We start from the raw sequence: 14146 nt of genomic DNA, 5'->3' as shown, positions 1-14146 counted from the left end.
GTTCGATAAGGTTTCGTGCAATGTTCTCCATTCTCCAATCACTAATTAAATGTTAATGACATATTTCGTGGTAATCAAGTGTAGATATTAATACATTATATTACATAATGGTACATACTCTGACATGAAAAAGGAATCCTTGCTGTGCCTCGTATTTGGAAGGTTTCCATAATCCACCTCCGTCTTTCCTTTTGATACACGTGGTCACAGATGGGAAATATCTTCCAAGAAGTATTAATATTACGACTGTTCTGGCATCTGGAAAAGAATGAAATATCAAGAACATTTGTAGGTAATTAATTTACGCTTATACAGCGAGGTCCGGAAGTGGGCGTACCTCTAATTGGTATTTTCTGACGGTTTTTGGTTTTACCTACATTTGTTTGGTAACACTGCTTGGCATTGTCTGGTAACATTCCTTTGCATTGTCTGGCAACATTGCTGTCCATTTGTTTTCTGCTTGGTAACAGTTATCAGATCAGTTCCTGGCCGCTGGATTGGAAGAGGTTGTGCATCCAGCTCTTTGCCAGGCCTCCAAGAAGTCCCGATCTGACGATATCAGACAATGCTCCCTGGGCTTTCATGAAGCAACACGTAAGAAACACTCGATATCACACAACGCAGGAATTACGAGCAGCTGTGGAACACGCCTTCACCCTCGTTGACTCCGGAGTATCTCCGCAAAACATCTGCCAGAACTTTGTGCAGAATTCAGTTGTGTTATGACATGGATGGTGATCATACCTTTGTTTACGACTCTTACGACTTCAAGGTAGCTGTGTACAGACATTCTACCATAACTAACACTATACTGTTGAAACTAAAGGGGGGTACGCCCACTTTTGGACCACTTTATACTAATTTATTTGAATGTAAGTGCTAACTTTCTTACTGCATTCATTCTCATACCTGCAGAGGTTTGCTCTGTGATACGCAATGAATACTGTATATTACTTTAAGTCAATAATCAAAGAAAAAAGGAAATTACATTTTGTAAGCAATGGACAGCAGTCTGAAAAAAACACACACAAAAAGTATCATCTTTTGTAACTACACCCAGATTCGGCAAAGGGATAATGCGATGTTTCTTATATGCAAATATTGGGTCCAAATAATGGTGAAAACTAATCTTAATACGATACTTATCTATCGCCTATAAGTACGTGTATAAAAGCTGTACATGAAGTATATTATTTCAAGAACCAAAGGTTAAAGTCAACGTATGTATTTCTCTTTGGGAAGTTGCAACAGATACGGATAAAAAGAGATAAATTGAACAGCTTAATGAATCAAAATAGGCAATTAACAACAAGTTAAAGACTACACGCTGCGGAAAAGCTCTTTCGTCACAAATTCTAAACATTAGTTTCATTCATTGCTACAAAAGGGATTTCATATCTGCTTATTAACCCTACTGAATCTATCTTCTTCATATACTGTTATTCAAGTAAATACTGATTTCAGGGATGTAAACTGGTCACTGAAGTCAGTATTTCAGACTCTTTGGGAGATTAAACGAAAAATGTTCAATTACTACACAGCAGTTGAAATATTTCTCGTGATCTGAGCTCAATAATGAAACAAAAGAATAACAGAGCTTTTTTAAGTGCTCGATATGTTGTCGATTTACAATTATCATTTATTTTTCTTCTAGATTTTGATTTATTCTGCTCGGACTTACGACTAAAAGGAGACAAGGGAAAATTGCCGGAGCAGCTGTAATTGATCTTTTCTTTGCTTACGGGAGTAGGCTGAACAGTGTTGCGTTTTAATAATTATAGTGAACAATACTTAATGAAATAATAAACAATGTGTACACCATTTCTCCACAGTCACAACTTACTTCCATGCACTTCGATAAATTTTATTATAATTAGCAATTTTTAAAAAAGGGGGCAGGAATGACTCGTAAACCTTATTCGCCTTCTGTGCAGATGGTATGGTAAAAATCAATACTGGATAATGAAAGTGTAAGTGTAAAGGCTAATATGGAACAGAGAAACAAAAGAGAACTTCTTCAGAAGGGAATTTGGAGGGGAGGGGATGAGAGTACAATGCTGTGACACTTAAAATGCGTCTTGATTTGTATATTTGAACAAACTTTTCTTATTAGATTACGCAATTTCTAGTTTCTTACTCCGATTATTCAAAGTATTCAAATGTTCTCGGAGGGAGTGACCGCCCCTCCCTTTAATCCGTCCGTGGTGTCATTCGTTTGGCTTTTCGCTTCTAATTCAAAATGCTTTCCGAAACAAGTTGTCTTCTTGTGACAGCAGGGGGTGGAAGAAACAAACAAACCGTGAAAGGAAGAAAGAAGTGGTTTTGGGCTCTTCCAGTCCAGACCATTCTAACCACTGAGAAGTGAGAATCACAACGTGATTTTTCTGGTAAGAGCGTCCTTTTTAAAGCAGCTAACAAGCAAACAGATGGTCAGCCCTCTTCCCTCTGCAGCATACTTTTTATTCTCTGTTGCCAAACTTACTGAAGAATATATTGCAATTAATCTAACGCATGTAACGTAAATTGGAGACCGTGGTTGGATTTATATGGGTCTTGTCTATTTGTATTAAAAATTTCAAGTCATTACCTACAATACTTTGTTAGAAATTACCATATTAAAATTTACATGTTTTCAAATGGGAAGTTAGAAACATAAGCGAAGAGGTAGAAGATCCCCTTAATAAGAAAAATAATTACCTTCCCTGATGTTCTCCTGCAGCAAAAGTTCTACTAATGTGGCTCCGTCATTTGTTGTTTGTTTGGTCGTGGTAAGTATATGCTGAATCTTCTTTAAGTCTGCACTCCACGTTGAAAAAAATGTTATATCTTTCCCAGGATATAACTGGCCAAAATCAATGTCGATCTGAAAAGTAAAAGAAATTGTTGTCACATATACCTAACGCTGTTTGATGATATAATGTTCTATGCTTTCTTCTCTTTATACAAAAGTTTGGTAGTATAGTTTTCTTTGAAGTTCATTAAATAATCTTTGTTTCAACAGAGCGTTTTTAATCAAGTTATGAACATCAATGGCATTCACCCCACTATAGTATCCATTTTCAGAAAATACTATGTCTGATTGAAAAAGAAATCCCAAAGTAGGCATGTAAAAAACAATTACTTAGAGTGGAACTGATAAAATACACGCAAATATAAAACAAACTTCCAAGCGCTTTCGCATTTATGGAGTCGTCATACAGGGACGCAAAGACGAAAGTGGAATAAGAAATAGAGAAAGACACAAGGACCGCACCTATACCAACAGTGATTTCTCCACAAGGTTCTCTACTTTCTCGTATGAGTACTTGACAGCAGTCACGTGATCACATGACCACCATAGCACCTAGCAGAAATATGGCAAAATGAAATGAAATCTTTGAGTTTTACGTCTCACGGTTATGCCGGTTAGGCTAAAAGAGACGGTAATGATGAGAGATGAATGAAATGGTGGAATGAAGAAAGTGGGAGAACCCGAGAAAACCCACGAGCACGGTGTTTGTCCACCACAAAGTCCACACGGCGGGAGCAGGGTTTGAACCCGGGACCCCAAGCACCGGAGGTGAACGCTCTACCACTGAGTCACCGCGCCCCCCCAGAAATATGGCGTAACTCGTCTTACTCTGTATCTTTCTTCTTCCACTTTCGTCTTTCTCTTCCTGCCTAACAAAGCCATAAAAGGTGAAAGCTCTTACAAGCTTTTTTTTTCTTTCTTAAATCTTTGCGCGCATGTACTGCACGTGTATTTTATCTAATTTCTGGTAACTGGTTGGTTTTTAATTACACAAAAACGTGTCTTTAACGTAAGCTTACATAATTCTGAACCTTCTGCCGCTGATGCTGGTATATTTGTAAATTAAAATAAACTATTAAATGTTTTCATAGGAACATTATCAACAAGAGTGAGGATGTGGGGCTGATCGGGGAGCGGGCTGGTTAGCGTAGAGGTTAATTTATTGGCATTGTACGTCGAAGACAAAAGATCTATTTTCGGCCCACTCGCACTTTTTCACTCTGATTTTTCATTATTTCTGAATCTATACAGGATTTGCTGTACTGAAAATCCGGTTGATTTTCTCAGAATTACTAAACGTTCTACCTGCTACAAGATGCACCATCTCGTCCATCAGCTTACTCACAGGAAAAAATTAGAACCGAAAAACTCCGAAACATAGTGCAAGACAGGGTACAACTTCATACACCGAAAAACACTTATAAACTCTCTCGCCTCATGCTAGGTGCTTTTTTTGCAAAGAAAAACTGCCGTGTTCGCAATTTATATATAGCATCAGCATAAGACCCTTATGTTCATGATTTTTTTTAACTCATTAAATTTTGTTACGCGTTTTTTTTTATTTTCCTTTAAGTACAGTTCGTTCTGTGATACGGAATTACACTTCCATAAAATAATATAAAGGTAATATATTTCTCAGAGGATTGACCCTCTGAAACAATCTGGTATCTATCAAGTCGAATGCAGTTAAGGACAGAGATATACCTTGGTGAAACAGAGATATATTTATTAAGACTAGAAGAACCTGTTAGAGAATCAAATCAAACCGTCATTTCGGGACTTTCGCTACATTTAGGGCTCTCAATATGATATTCGTACTCGTAAGTTCTTTTATCTCTTTCATTTACCAAACTTACAATTAAGTTTACATTTACATTTTTCTGCTATCTTTAAATACATGTAAAACTGCTGCACTGTGCGCTATAATTTAAGTATTAAATTGCAAACATTACTACATGGATAATTATTATATTTTTAAACATTGTCTCTTTTACGGATTTTTTTCTTCCTGGAATCATCTGAAATGGATTACAATTTAACGTTTCGTTCAGAATATTAATTTACTGCCGTTGAAGAAAGTATGTGCATTCGATTTCTTGGTTTAAGTTTAGCGTCTCGCTCAGTAGCGAGGCTATATGAGACGTGAACCTACAGCTTAATGTCGGATCGGAACATGAGCTTCCGCCGGGAATCAAACCCGGGTCTATCGCGCCAAAGGCGCGTCACTAACCACACAAGCACTGAAGACCTCGTATGTGCACTCGAGTTTGAAGAAACTAGGAGGGTAACAAAGAAAAGATTTAAATCATTAGTTTCCTTGTTTTGTTCTGAGTTAGTAATAGTATGACTGGGTTTGGAAAAAGCTTGCTAATATTTTTTACGAGTGAATTAAACGTACAAAATTGTTTTCATTTTTTTCTTTCTTTTGCGAAGCATCAACTTTTACACTTACACATTGACACGGACTAATCCTTACAAAATGCAAGTACCATAAGTAACTGAACGCAAAAGACAAATTTTAAAACATTAAAGTGTAATAATTAAAATTACATCTTCCTGACAGTTTCGGTATATTCCTGACACCATCTTCAGAGAGGGAATAGAATGGGAAAATAGTGGTAGCCTTTTCTCATTCTATTCCTCTATTTGAGGATGGTGTCAGAAGTACATTGAAACTGTTACCAAGATATTTTAATTTGGGTTAATTTGAGTTTAACGTCCCGTTCAGCAGCGAGGCTATATGAGAAGTGGACCTACTGATTAACGAGGAATCCGAACCTCATGAGCTCCCGCCGGGAATCGAACCCCGGTCTCCCACGCCAAAGGCGCGTATATTTTAATTTGGGCACTGTAAGGTGTTTATATTTACAAGTAAAACAGTTTGCTGAAAAAAATAGTGAGTATTATACCCAACACTTTCTCTACCGATTAAAATCGTAATACGGTTGACAATACACCTATGAATACGGTATTACAGGTACAATGATAACAAAGTACGATTATATTTGAGAAAAATAATAAGATATCAGTTATTTCTACCTCGCTATCACTAAAGGTACTGCCTTCTGAGCTGTGTGACAGGAAAGACACAGGGGATGAAGAAGTAGGAGATTTCATCTTCTGTTCCTTGTACAATTTATATTTTGATATAAATTTCATTCGTGGTCCAACTTTAGGAATTAATTCCTTTATTGCATCTACAGTTAAATTTTCGAATGCCTCATCATCGATTTCTTCCTCTGAAATAATAACAAATATTTGTTCAATAAAATACACACATTGCACAAAGCTCCTATTTAACGAACAATATAAAGATTATGTCGGAATCTAAGGTACACGATGCTGGGTGAACATAAATTTTGAGCTCCTTTCGGGAATCGAATCCGTCACTCCTCACACCACAAGCGCTAGGCAAAACAAACTGGATGTGAAGAAGCTCTAAGGAAATAAATAAATATGAATAAAACTTCCCTGAAATAAGAAAAAAATGAATCCTGCAACTCTTCATTCTTTCAATTTAATTTTATAAAACGACATGATAAAATTAGGCAGATTATACAAATATGTTCAACTTTTTGTCACGTCTTAGCTATGTTCTTCAATGTCATTCAAACCGGTTAGCATCTTAAAATATAGGTCCTGAGCGACATCTTTCCCATATTCCTATCTTTCAGTTGTGGGTCAGCTTCTTTAAGCCAAATGGCTCTTTAAAAAAAAAAAAAAACTATTCGGAAATACAGCTTAGTTATTGCATGTACAAAAAGTATTTATCCTACTTGGAAGTTGGGATACAAATAACTGAAGGTCTGTCCTGAAGAGGCAAAGTAGAACTAAGGAGGTACTGTTCTGTGCCTTTTCTCTTGATATTATTTCTTCATTTGTTTGGTCTTTCGGAAAATCTTACTTTTGATGACTTCAATATGTGAATGGAATGAAGGATCTGTCAATGCTAATGAGGAAAGCATAATTACTATTGCAAAAATATCTTTAATTGAGTAAACAGGAATGAAGTATAAACATCTAGCTTCATCTACCACAGTTATGCCCTGTATGTTGATGGAGAAGAATCAACAAAGAAACAGCTGCTAAATTAAGAAAACCAAAGACAGGTCTTTTGTAATGGAACACCAAATCTTGGGAGTTACAGTTATTGTGATCTCAGAAATAAGCTGAGAAGAGGTAGAATATGCTTTAAAGAAAATGAAGACAGGGAAAGCAACTACAAGCTAAAACATGGGTGCTTAGGACCAGAAGTTGTCCTACCGCATACTATGGGATCTAATGAAAACAGTTTACAGACAAGAGAAAAATGCCAAGTCAGTGGGGAGAGAGAGAGAGAGAGAGAGAGAGAGTAGTACTGTATCTATATACAAAGAGAAGGAAGATGTACAAAATTGTGAAAATTACCGAGGAATCAAGCTGATGTCACATACAATAAACACTTGGACGATGAAGATTTAGAAAGAAAAACAACAGTTGAATCCATGCTACAGATGAGTACAACTGATACAATCAGTGGCGTCATTAGCTCTTAAATATTAAGGGGGGGGACACATGATATATCTCACATGTGCAAGTTATTTTCTAATTACATATTATGATTTGGTTTAATTTTATCGAAATAAATTAATGATATACCGTAACTCATGCAGTGCAAATAATAATAAAAAAAAAATAAAATACTGGCCAGCTGGTAACTTTATACACGACACAGAAAATTACGGGGGGGCATGTCCCCGTCACGCTAACGACGCCCGTAGATGCAATCTTATTAAAGCAAACAATGGAAAAGCGTCAGGGAAAGCAATAAGGATGCAGTATTTACTGAATGGGCAAAGACGTAAGAAAGAGTACCAAGTCAGGAAGTTTGGAGGTATATGAAAGGAAAATAGAACTCCAGTAAAATACAAGAAGATTGTTCAAGATCCGTATACAAGAGCTAGTGTCCCGGTAAGAAGCAGTGTAGAAATAATACATCTTACTGCATTTAGAGTTGGACTGCACTATGGTTCGGAAGTGAGATCTCTATCTGGTAGCCCAAAACGCAACAGCCCAATACGAGCATAACCTAACCGTAACTACCCTACGCCAGAGGTCACAAAACTATCTGGATATGTAAATCCCTCAATAATGAATAGGCACGAAACGAATATAATTAAAACGTAACTAACTCAAGGAAGCAGTCACAAAACTAGCTGTGTGTATTTTTGATTATTATCTATCAGAGTTGGTTGGTGTGATGGTTTAAATTTTTAAAAAATCCAATTGGTTTAAGCCAAAAATATAAAATAAATGGTTCACAGCCAGAGTGAACACAAATTATTAGCATCTTTATTCACTTCTAAGCAATTTAAATTAGGACGCTGTACTTCGGATGCAGTGAACTACTTGAATTAAAGTAATCTTCTGTAATCTGTATAATCTTTTGAAATTGTCCATTTATATAAATTATGAAATGAAATATTTAGTTTAACGTGCCACGTTTATACACCGAAGCTAAGAGAGACGGTGATGATGAGTAATGACTGAAATGGTGGAATGGAGAAAGTAGGAGGAAATGGGAGAACCCCGAAAAACCTACGCACACGGTGTTGTCCGACAGACGGCCCACTGGCGCGAGCTGGGATCGAACGAGGGACCCCACGCACCAGAGGTGAACGCTCTACCACTGAGCCACCGTGTCCCCTTATTTCAATTTTAAGTCTGTAAAGTGATTTCACTTATGCAGTTGTCCTGAAGTGACGGAAAATATGCACAAGTATGCAAATCGGTTAAACATATTTCTATCACATGTCCTAAGGTTTAGTCTATAAACTCATCGCCTTCCTAATCAAGGGATCCCGAGTTCAAGTCCAGGTGAAGAACAATTTCTCTTGGATGTAAACCGAGTAGTGATTCAGGTCCAACCTTAAACTGTATATCCCGTGCTTCATAACCTCACTGTTGAATAAGTATATATGGACCAGACATTTTCATTAATATGTAATCTCAACAAATAAAGTTTAAAGTGGAATAACGATGACCCCTACTATTTTTTTTTTAAAAAAAAGGAATAAAGTAATTTGAGGGTACTGGTGCTATTGAGCTCGATTTCAACCCCTTTAGAAAAAACAAAAATGAAATCTCTAAGTTTTACGTCCCACGGTTATGCCGGTTAGGCTAAAGGAGACGGTGATGATGAGAGATGACTGAAATGGTGGAATGAAGAGTAGGAGGAAACGGGAGAACCCCGAGAAAACCCACGAGCACGGTGTTTGTCCACCACAAAGTCCACACGGCGCGAGCTGGGATCGAACCAGGGACCCCAAGCACCGGAGGTGAACGCTTTAGAAAAAAACAGTAACCCGGTCAAACTCGAAGGCAAATGTCAACTAGCTCTGTTTTCCTCGCAATCGATGACTTCCAATTCCAACATGTGCAGCAGCTGTGCGTGTTACTGAAGACTAGCCTTCGGCTAGCTGGAGGTCTCGCACCTTATAAACCCACAAGTATGCCAAATGTCATCCGCAGATGTTCAGGAAAAGTCTAAGCATTTTGAGATGTAGAAGATATGATATTAAATAACTGTGAGTTTTCAGTTTTCTAAAATAAACAATATATAAATAAATAAAAATAAAAAAATTAAAAAAATCCCTCTATAACTAGATATTATGTTTGGTCAATAACTTGCATATCGCTATCAAAAGCTTGCAAGCATACCGAATTTCAAACTTTTATTCCAATTTCAATTACCTAAAACATGAGATTTTATGTCCAAAACAAACATACATTTAAATAGCACCGGAAATCTTTCTTTTTATTTTAGAATTACCCTAAAAACTAAAAATATTTACTTTTGATATTTTTTGTGAGTTACTTCCAGAAGGCTACAAACATGCCAAACTGCATCACTCTAACCTTCGGGCTACATCATTTAACTTAATAATTTTGGGCTGTAGAAGGTATCTCCATATAAATAACAAAGGAAGATTTTTCACTTTCCCAAACAACCTCACTGAACTAGGAAATGTATAGTTTTGGTGATTTACTTAGTTAATTTTATGAAAACCCTACATGAATACCGAATGTAAAGTTTTTACTCAAATACAATTTCCTAAGACTTTTTTTTTTTTTTTTAAAGTACACCGAAATAAGATGGGATTTTTACTCATTCTTCCTTTTCACCTACTAAAAAGAAAAAAAAATCCTGTATATTTTTCTCTGAAGGCTATATGTATGCCAAGTTTCAACTTCACACGTCAACCGCCAGTTCCATTGTTTTGTCAGTTAATGGCACGATGAAAAGTTTGAAACTTCCGGCTTTTATCCTAACTTAACGTACGCTCTAATGCAACGTGTGAACCAGATAATTGCTAAGGAGAAGTTCTAGAACACAGGTTCCCCGTATAGATTAGCAAGGTTGGTTCCTTTCTGTACCAAAATTTAAATTTTATTTCACAGAATATTGCTAGCGAGCGTCAGCAAGTGAAAGCGGGTTAGAAGACCGCAGGATACGTTGTTTTCTGTTTTTATTACAGCTAAATGGGAAGTGGGACATGTGTTCTAGAACCTTGTAATTTCTATGACGTTTATATTTTCTTCTCGCTTATTACAAAGCTAAGGCATTACTGCCGCATCGCCGGACCAGTATTAAAATCGAAAAAAAGTACCAAAATGTACTGTATACGGTTATATTTCGTCGGACTACATTAACTTACATTAGATTACCTCGCATTAGGATAAGGGCATAAAAAACTACAGTGCAAAAAACACAAACCAACTTGTGCTAGGTGGCTACTAAGTGCACGAATGATATCTAACCGAGCCAAGGTAGGGTGGAGCTAGTGGACCAGCGCGGTAGTGTGCCCGAAAGGAGCAGGCGCGTCAGCGACGATGTGTACACGCGTAAGCGAGGGTACTGAAAACATCTGGTTTCCGCAATCATATACATTTCAATAGCAATTGCCATACTAATAATGCTTTACTTGCAAAAACAGAAGTCACACCTTCAAAATCGTGAACAAGAGTTTCTTGGGGTTTTCTTTCCTTAAACAAGTACTCAGCTAAATAGCCCTCTAAATAGTTTTCCTTCTTCCCTGACGCTGTAAAATAATACGCTCCCTTTCCTTTCTGTATTTTCAATTCATTTCCACATTTTCCACACACCGTCAACCTTTTCAGTATACTGGTCTTTCACAAAATTTCAACAACTGTCGCTCGTTATTTTTGAACAGTTCTATGTACGTAACACACGACATGTGACAGCCTTGACATACACGAGCTATTTTCATACTCCTCTTCGCGCCACTACATCATAACAACTATATCTCTCCGCGAAATGGTCCATCCACCTCCACATACAGTGTCGCTTACAACATCAAAAATAACCAATTTCTTCATTTTTACTATTCCCCTTACATGACTTTCACTCATTCTTGCTCATAAACAAACAAAAAAAAAAAAATTCCAACTGACCCGGCAAATTTTCTAAAACTGTTCCGGTGATACACCAGTTAACCCCAAAGCTAAATAAGCTCCCTTTCGTGGGAACAATCACATACAAAATCATTATGAATACTTGACTAATTTCAGTAAACTGTGAGATCAACTAAGCTTATATATTAGTTTCATTAGATCATGGTCCCTTGTACGAAGGTACTGAATGGTTAAACTTAGGTCAAGCTTCAGTACTGCTGAATGGGCTGACTGGTAAATAATTTATGAACTACTGGTACATCATTTGAGGAATTAGTTGACCTGTGACCGAGTCTGATCGGGTTAGATCACTTCTTGAGGTCAAAACCGAGCACTCAATCCAATCAGCGCCCCACCTTTACTTAGTTTTAAATAGGGACTTTTTTTACTCCACTTTAATTTAACCTAAATATATTTAAAAAAATGAACTGGTTCAAACAAAATATCGGATTTAAAAAGAAAATGGTTTCTGCAAAACCTGTTATTTATGTGCTTTGAAGTTTGACATCACCATCATGAATTAAATTAAAAGTGCAAAGGTGGTGTCACTTAGTGTAACACAAAGAGAAAGGCCTTCTGTAATAATTTGAAAGCAACAGAAGCACACTTAAAAAGCATTAAATCATAACCTATCGTGTTTTCTTTTTGCTACAAATACCTAAACTAGCCTATCTAACCATACTTTCACTCGCTGTCGCTTGTTCAGCATTAATTAGTAAAAATTAAGGGTGAATTATTATTAAAATTCTTGATCCCATCTGTACTGTTTGTAGAAATTAATAAGGGCACAAAGTATAACAATTAAGGGGTCCAAAGTTGGACGTCCGTTTTCAGCAAAATTTTGAAACTTGCACGGAAGATACGTATAATTTGATCGTTTGTGTGCTTGATAATATATAAAGATAATACAACAACACTCTCTCTATTTGTTATATATAATTGGTTATAAACATGGGACTACTAAGCGAGCGAAGAGAACTACCTCGCGCAAGGCAACCGAATAGTTGCATTGTGGGAAAGTAACGAGCATTCATAATATCAATATTGCGGGTAATATACCGAATCGCTGTACGGGATGTGAACTGACAGTGTTGAATTTCGTGAAGCTCCCGTCGAAGGGTACTTCTATTATAGATCCTAACGTAACCTAACCTAACCTACACTTTCTCCCAACTCGCGAAATTGAAAAATTATACATTTTAATAGCTTTTACGCAATTTTGGTAGAAAAGTATCGGACGTCCAACTACGGAATAAATGCCCAATTAAGTAAAACTCAACGTAGAATAATCAACATAGGATCACTATGATCCTCAAGCATCGAATCGTTCTGCAAAAGCTTAAGCCTCTTCCAAATAGTACGAACTCTCACATTAATAATAACCTTTCTCTCAACTTTTCACACAAACATATTACAAGAAGTCTTAAATCATTATTACACCTTATATAATTTCATCTGTACATTTTCGGGCTTACGTTTAGATTTGCCCCTCCAGTTTCCAACCTACGAAAATGCAGTTAAAACCTTAAAAATTGTTAGGTTAGGTTAGTTTAGGTTACCTGGTAAGACTTTAGTTAGACTAGAACACTGACTGAAACAGGTTCTAATATCGTTATTCCGAGTAAAAACGGGCTAGAAACTCTAAACTTACCCTCAATTGCGTGAACACATCGTGTCTCTATTTTAAAGTATTTTGATTTGGTGATAATAAAAATAATATTTTGGAAGCATCATAAATGCTTAATAATACACTATTTCGTACAAGGGAATTTTGTTGCTTGTGCGCAATACAATTCAAATAAACATTTAGAAATACATATCTTCAATTTACATATTGAAACTTACTGACTATCCACTTACCTTGAAATTTCATTATTAGGGTTTCTAAACCCCAGTCTTTTAACATAGTTTCGTAATTCATATTAACTATAGAATCTATCATGGCGGCTACATGACAACTCGTAAAAGGCGGGATTTCGCATAGTTGCCATAACAAGAGTTTTATATTGTGATAGCCATTCTAACCATAATGCTATTGCTATTTTAGCAATACTAAATAATCTGGTTATATAAACAATATGCATGATATTATTAACCATACTAATATTAGCAATATTTTTTTCTTACCACAGCCATACCAAAAAAATAGGTGTTGTATAAATAACAAATCAGTATTTATACATCAACTATACTATAGTCAATATTAATTTACCAATTAGCAATACTCATCAACAATGCTTTTATTGTCAATTCAGCTATACCATTTTTTAGAGTGTACTGTTCACAGACAGAAAGAAAGTTCGACTGTTAGATTAATCGTGAATGGAGAGAAAGTTCTTATTTCTTTCTTCTTAAGGTTATAAGGGTTATGAGGTAGCACTTAGGGCAAGTCATCTATGTAAGTAAGTTTGTTAAAATGTAAAATATTACAATAGATAGAAAAATTCATCACAGCCCCCCTGCAACATACCACAGACATATATCTGAATTTGCTAATCCAAAAGTGAAAGTTGAAATCGCATTAGGCCCAATTGTCCGTATTGCATGTTAATCGTAGCACTAAATAAAATTAAAGTAAACCACACATCATAAAGAAACTCTCAAAAACAAACAGTATTCAAAATATAAAAGATTATTGATAAATAAGTTCAAAGAATAGTGGCTTCAAGAACTCTTGAATTAGATGATCGCCATCTTGACATTCTTTCCGTTCAGGAAGTTTCTTGTCATTTCGATCTATTAGTCAATATAATCATCCGTCACGTGTTACTCTTCCCAGAGGTAAAGAAATTAAATAGCAAATTTACAAATAACCGGCAAACATTAACATGAAAATAGTTATAACCGAAATTGAGCGTGGATTTGCACTCAAACTAGCTTATATTTACAGCTAAATTCAGA

At 36.2% G+C, this 14146-nt stretch overlaps 1 protein-coding gene across 1 annotated transcript; it reads right to left on the bottom strand.

The window, feature by feature from the left end:
- Positions 1–6: 6 nt before the first annotated feature.
- LOC145666446 (uncharacterized) lies at positions 7–13217 on the bottom strand. The gene is made up of 4 exons (XM_081733679.1): positions 13106–13217; positions 5831–6030; positions 2698–2863; positions 7–258 (listed from the first exon to the last, which is right to left on the bottom strand). The coding sequence occupies exons 1-4, from the start codon at positions 13185–13187 to the stop codon at positions 101–103; spliced, it is 606 nt and encodes a 201-aa protein (XP_081589805.1). The 5' UTR covers positions 13188–13217; the 3' UTR covers positions 7–100.
- Positions 13218–14146: the final 929 nt, after the last annotated feature.

The sequence above is a fragment of the Thermobia domestica genome, chromosome 12 (assembly GCF_964235325.1).
Source record: "Thermobia domestica chromosome 12, izTheDome1.hap1.1, whole genome shotgun sequence".
Classification (NCBI taxonomy): Eukaryota; Metazoa; Arthropoda; class Insecta; order Zygentoma; family Lepismatidae; genus Thermobia; species Thermobia domestica.
The sequence above is the reverse complement of the archived record's forward strand: the minus strand, read 5'-3'. Positions and strand labels throughout refer to the sequence as shown.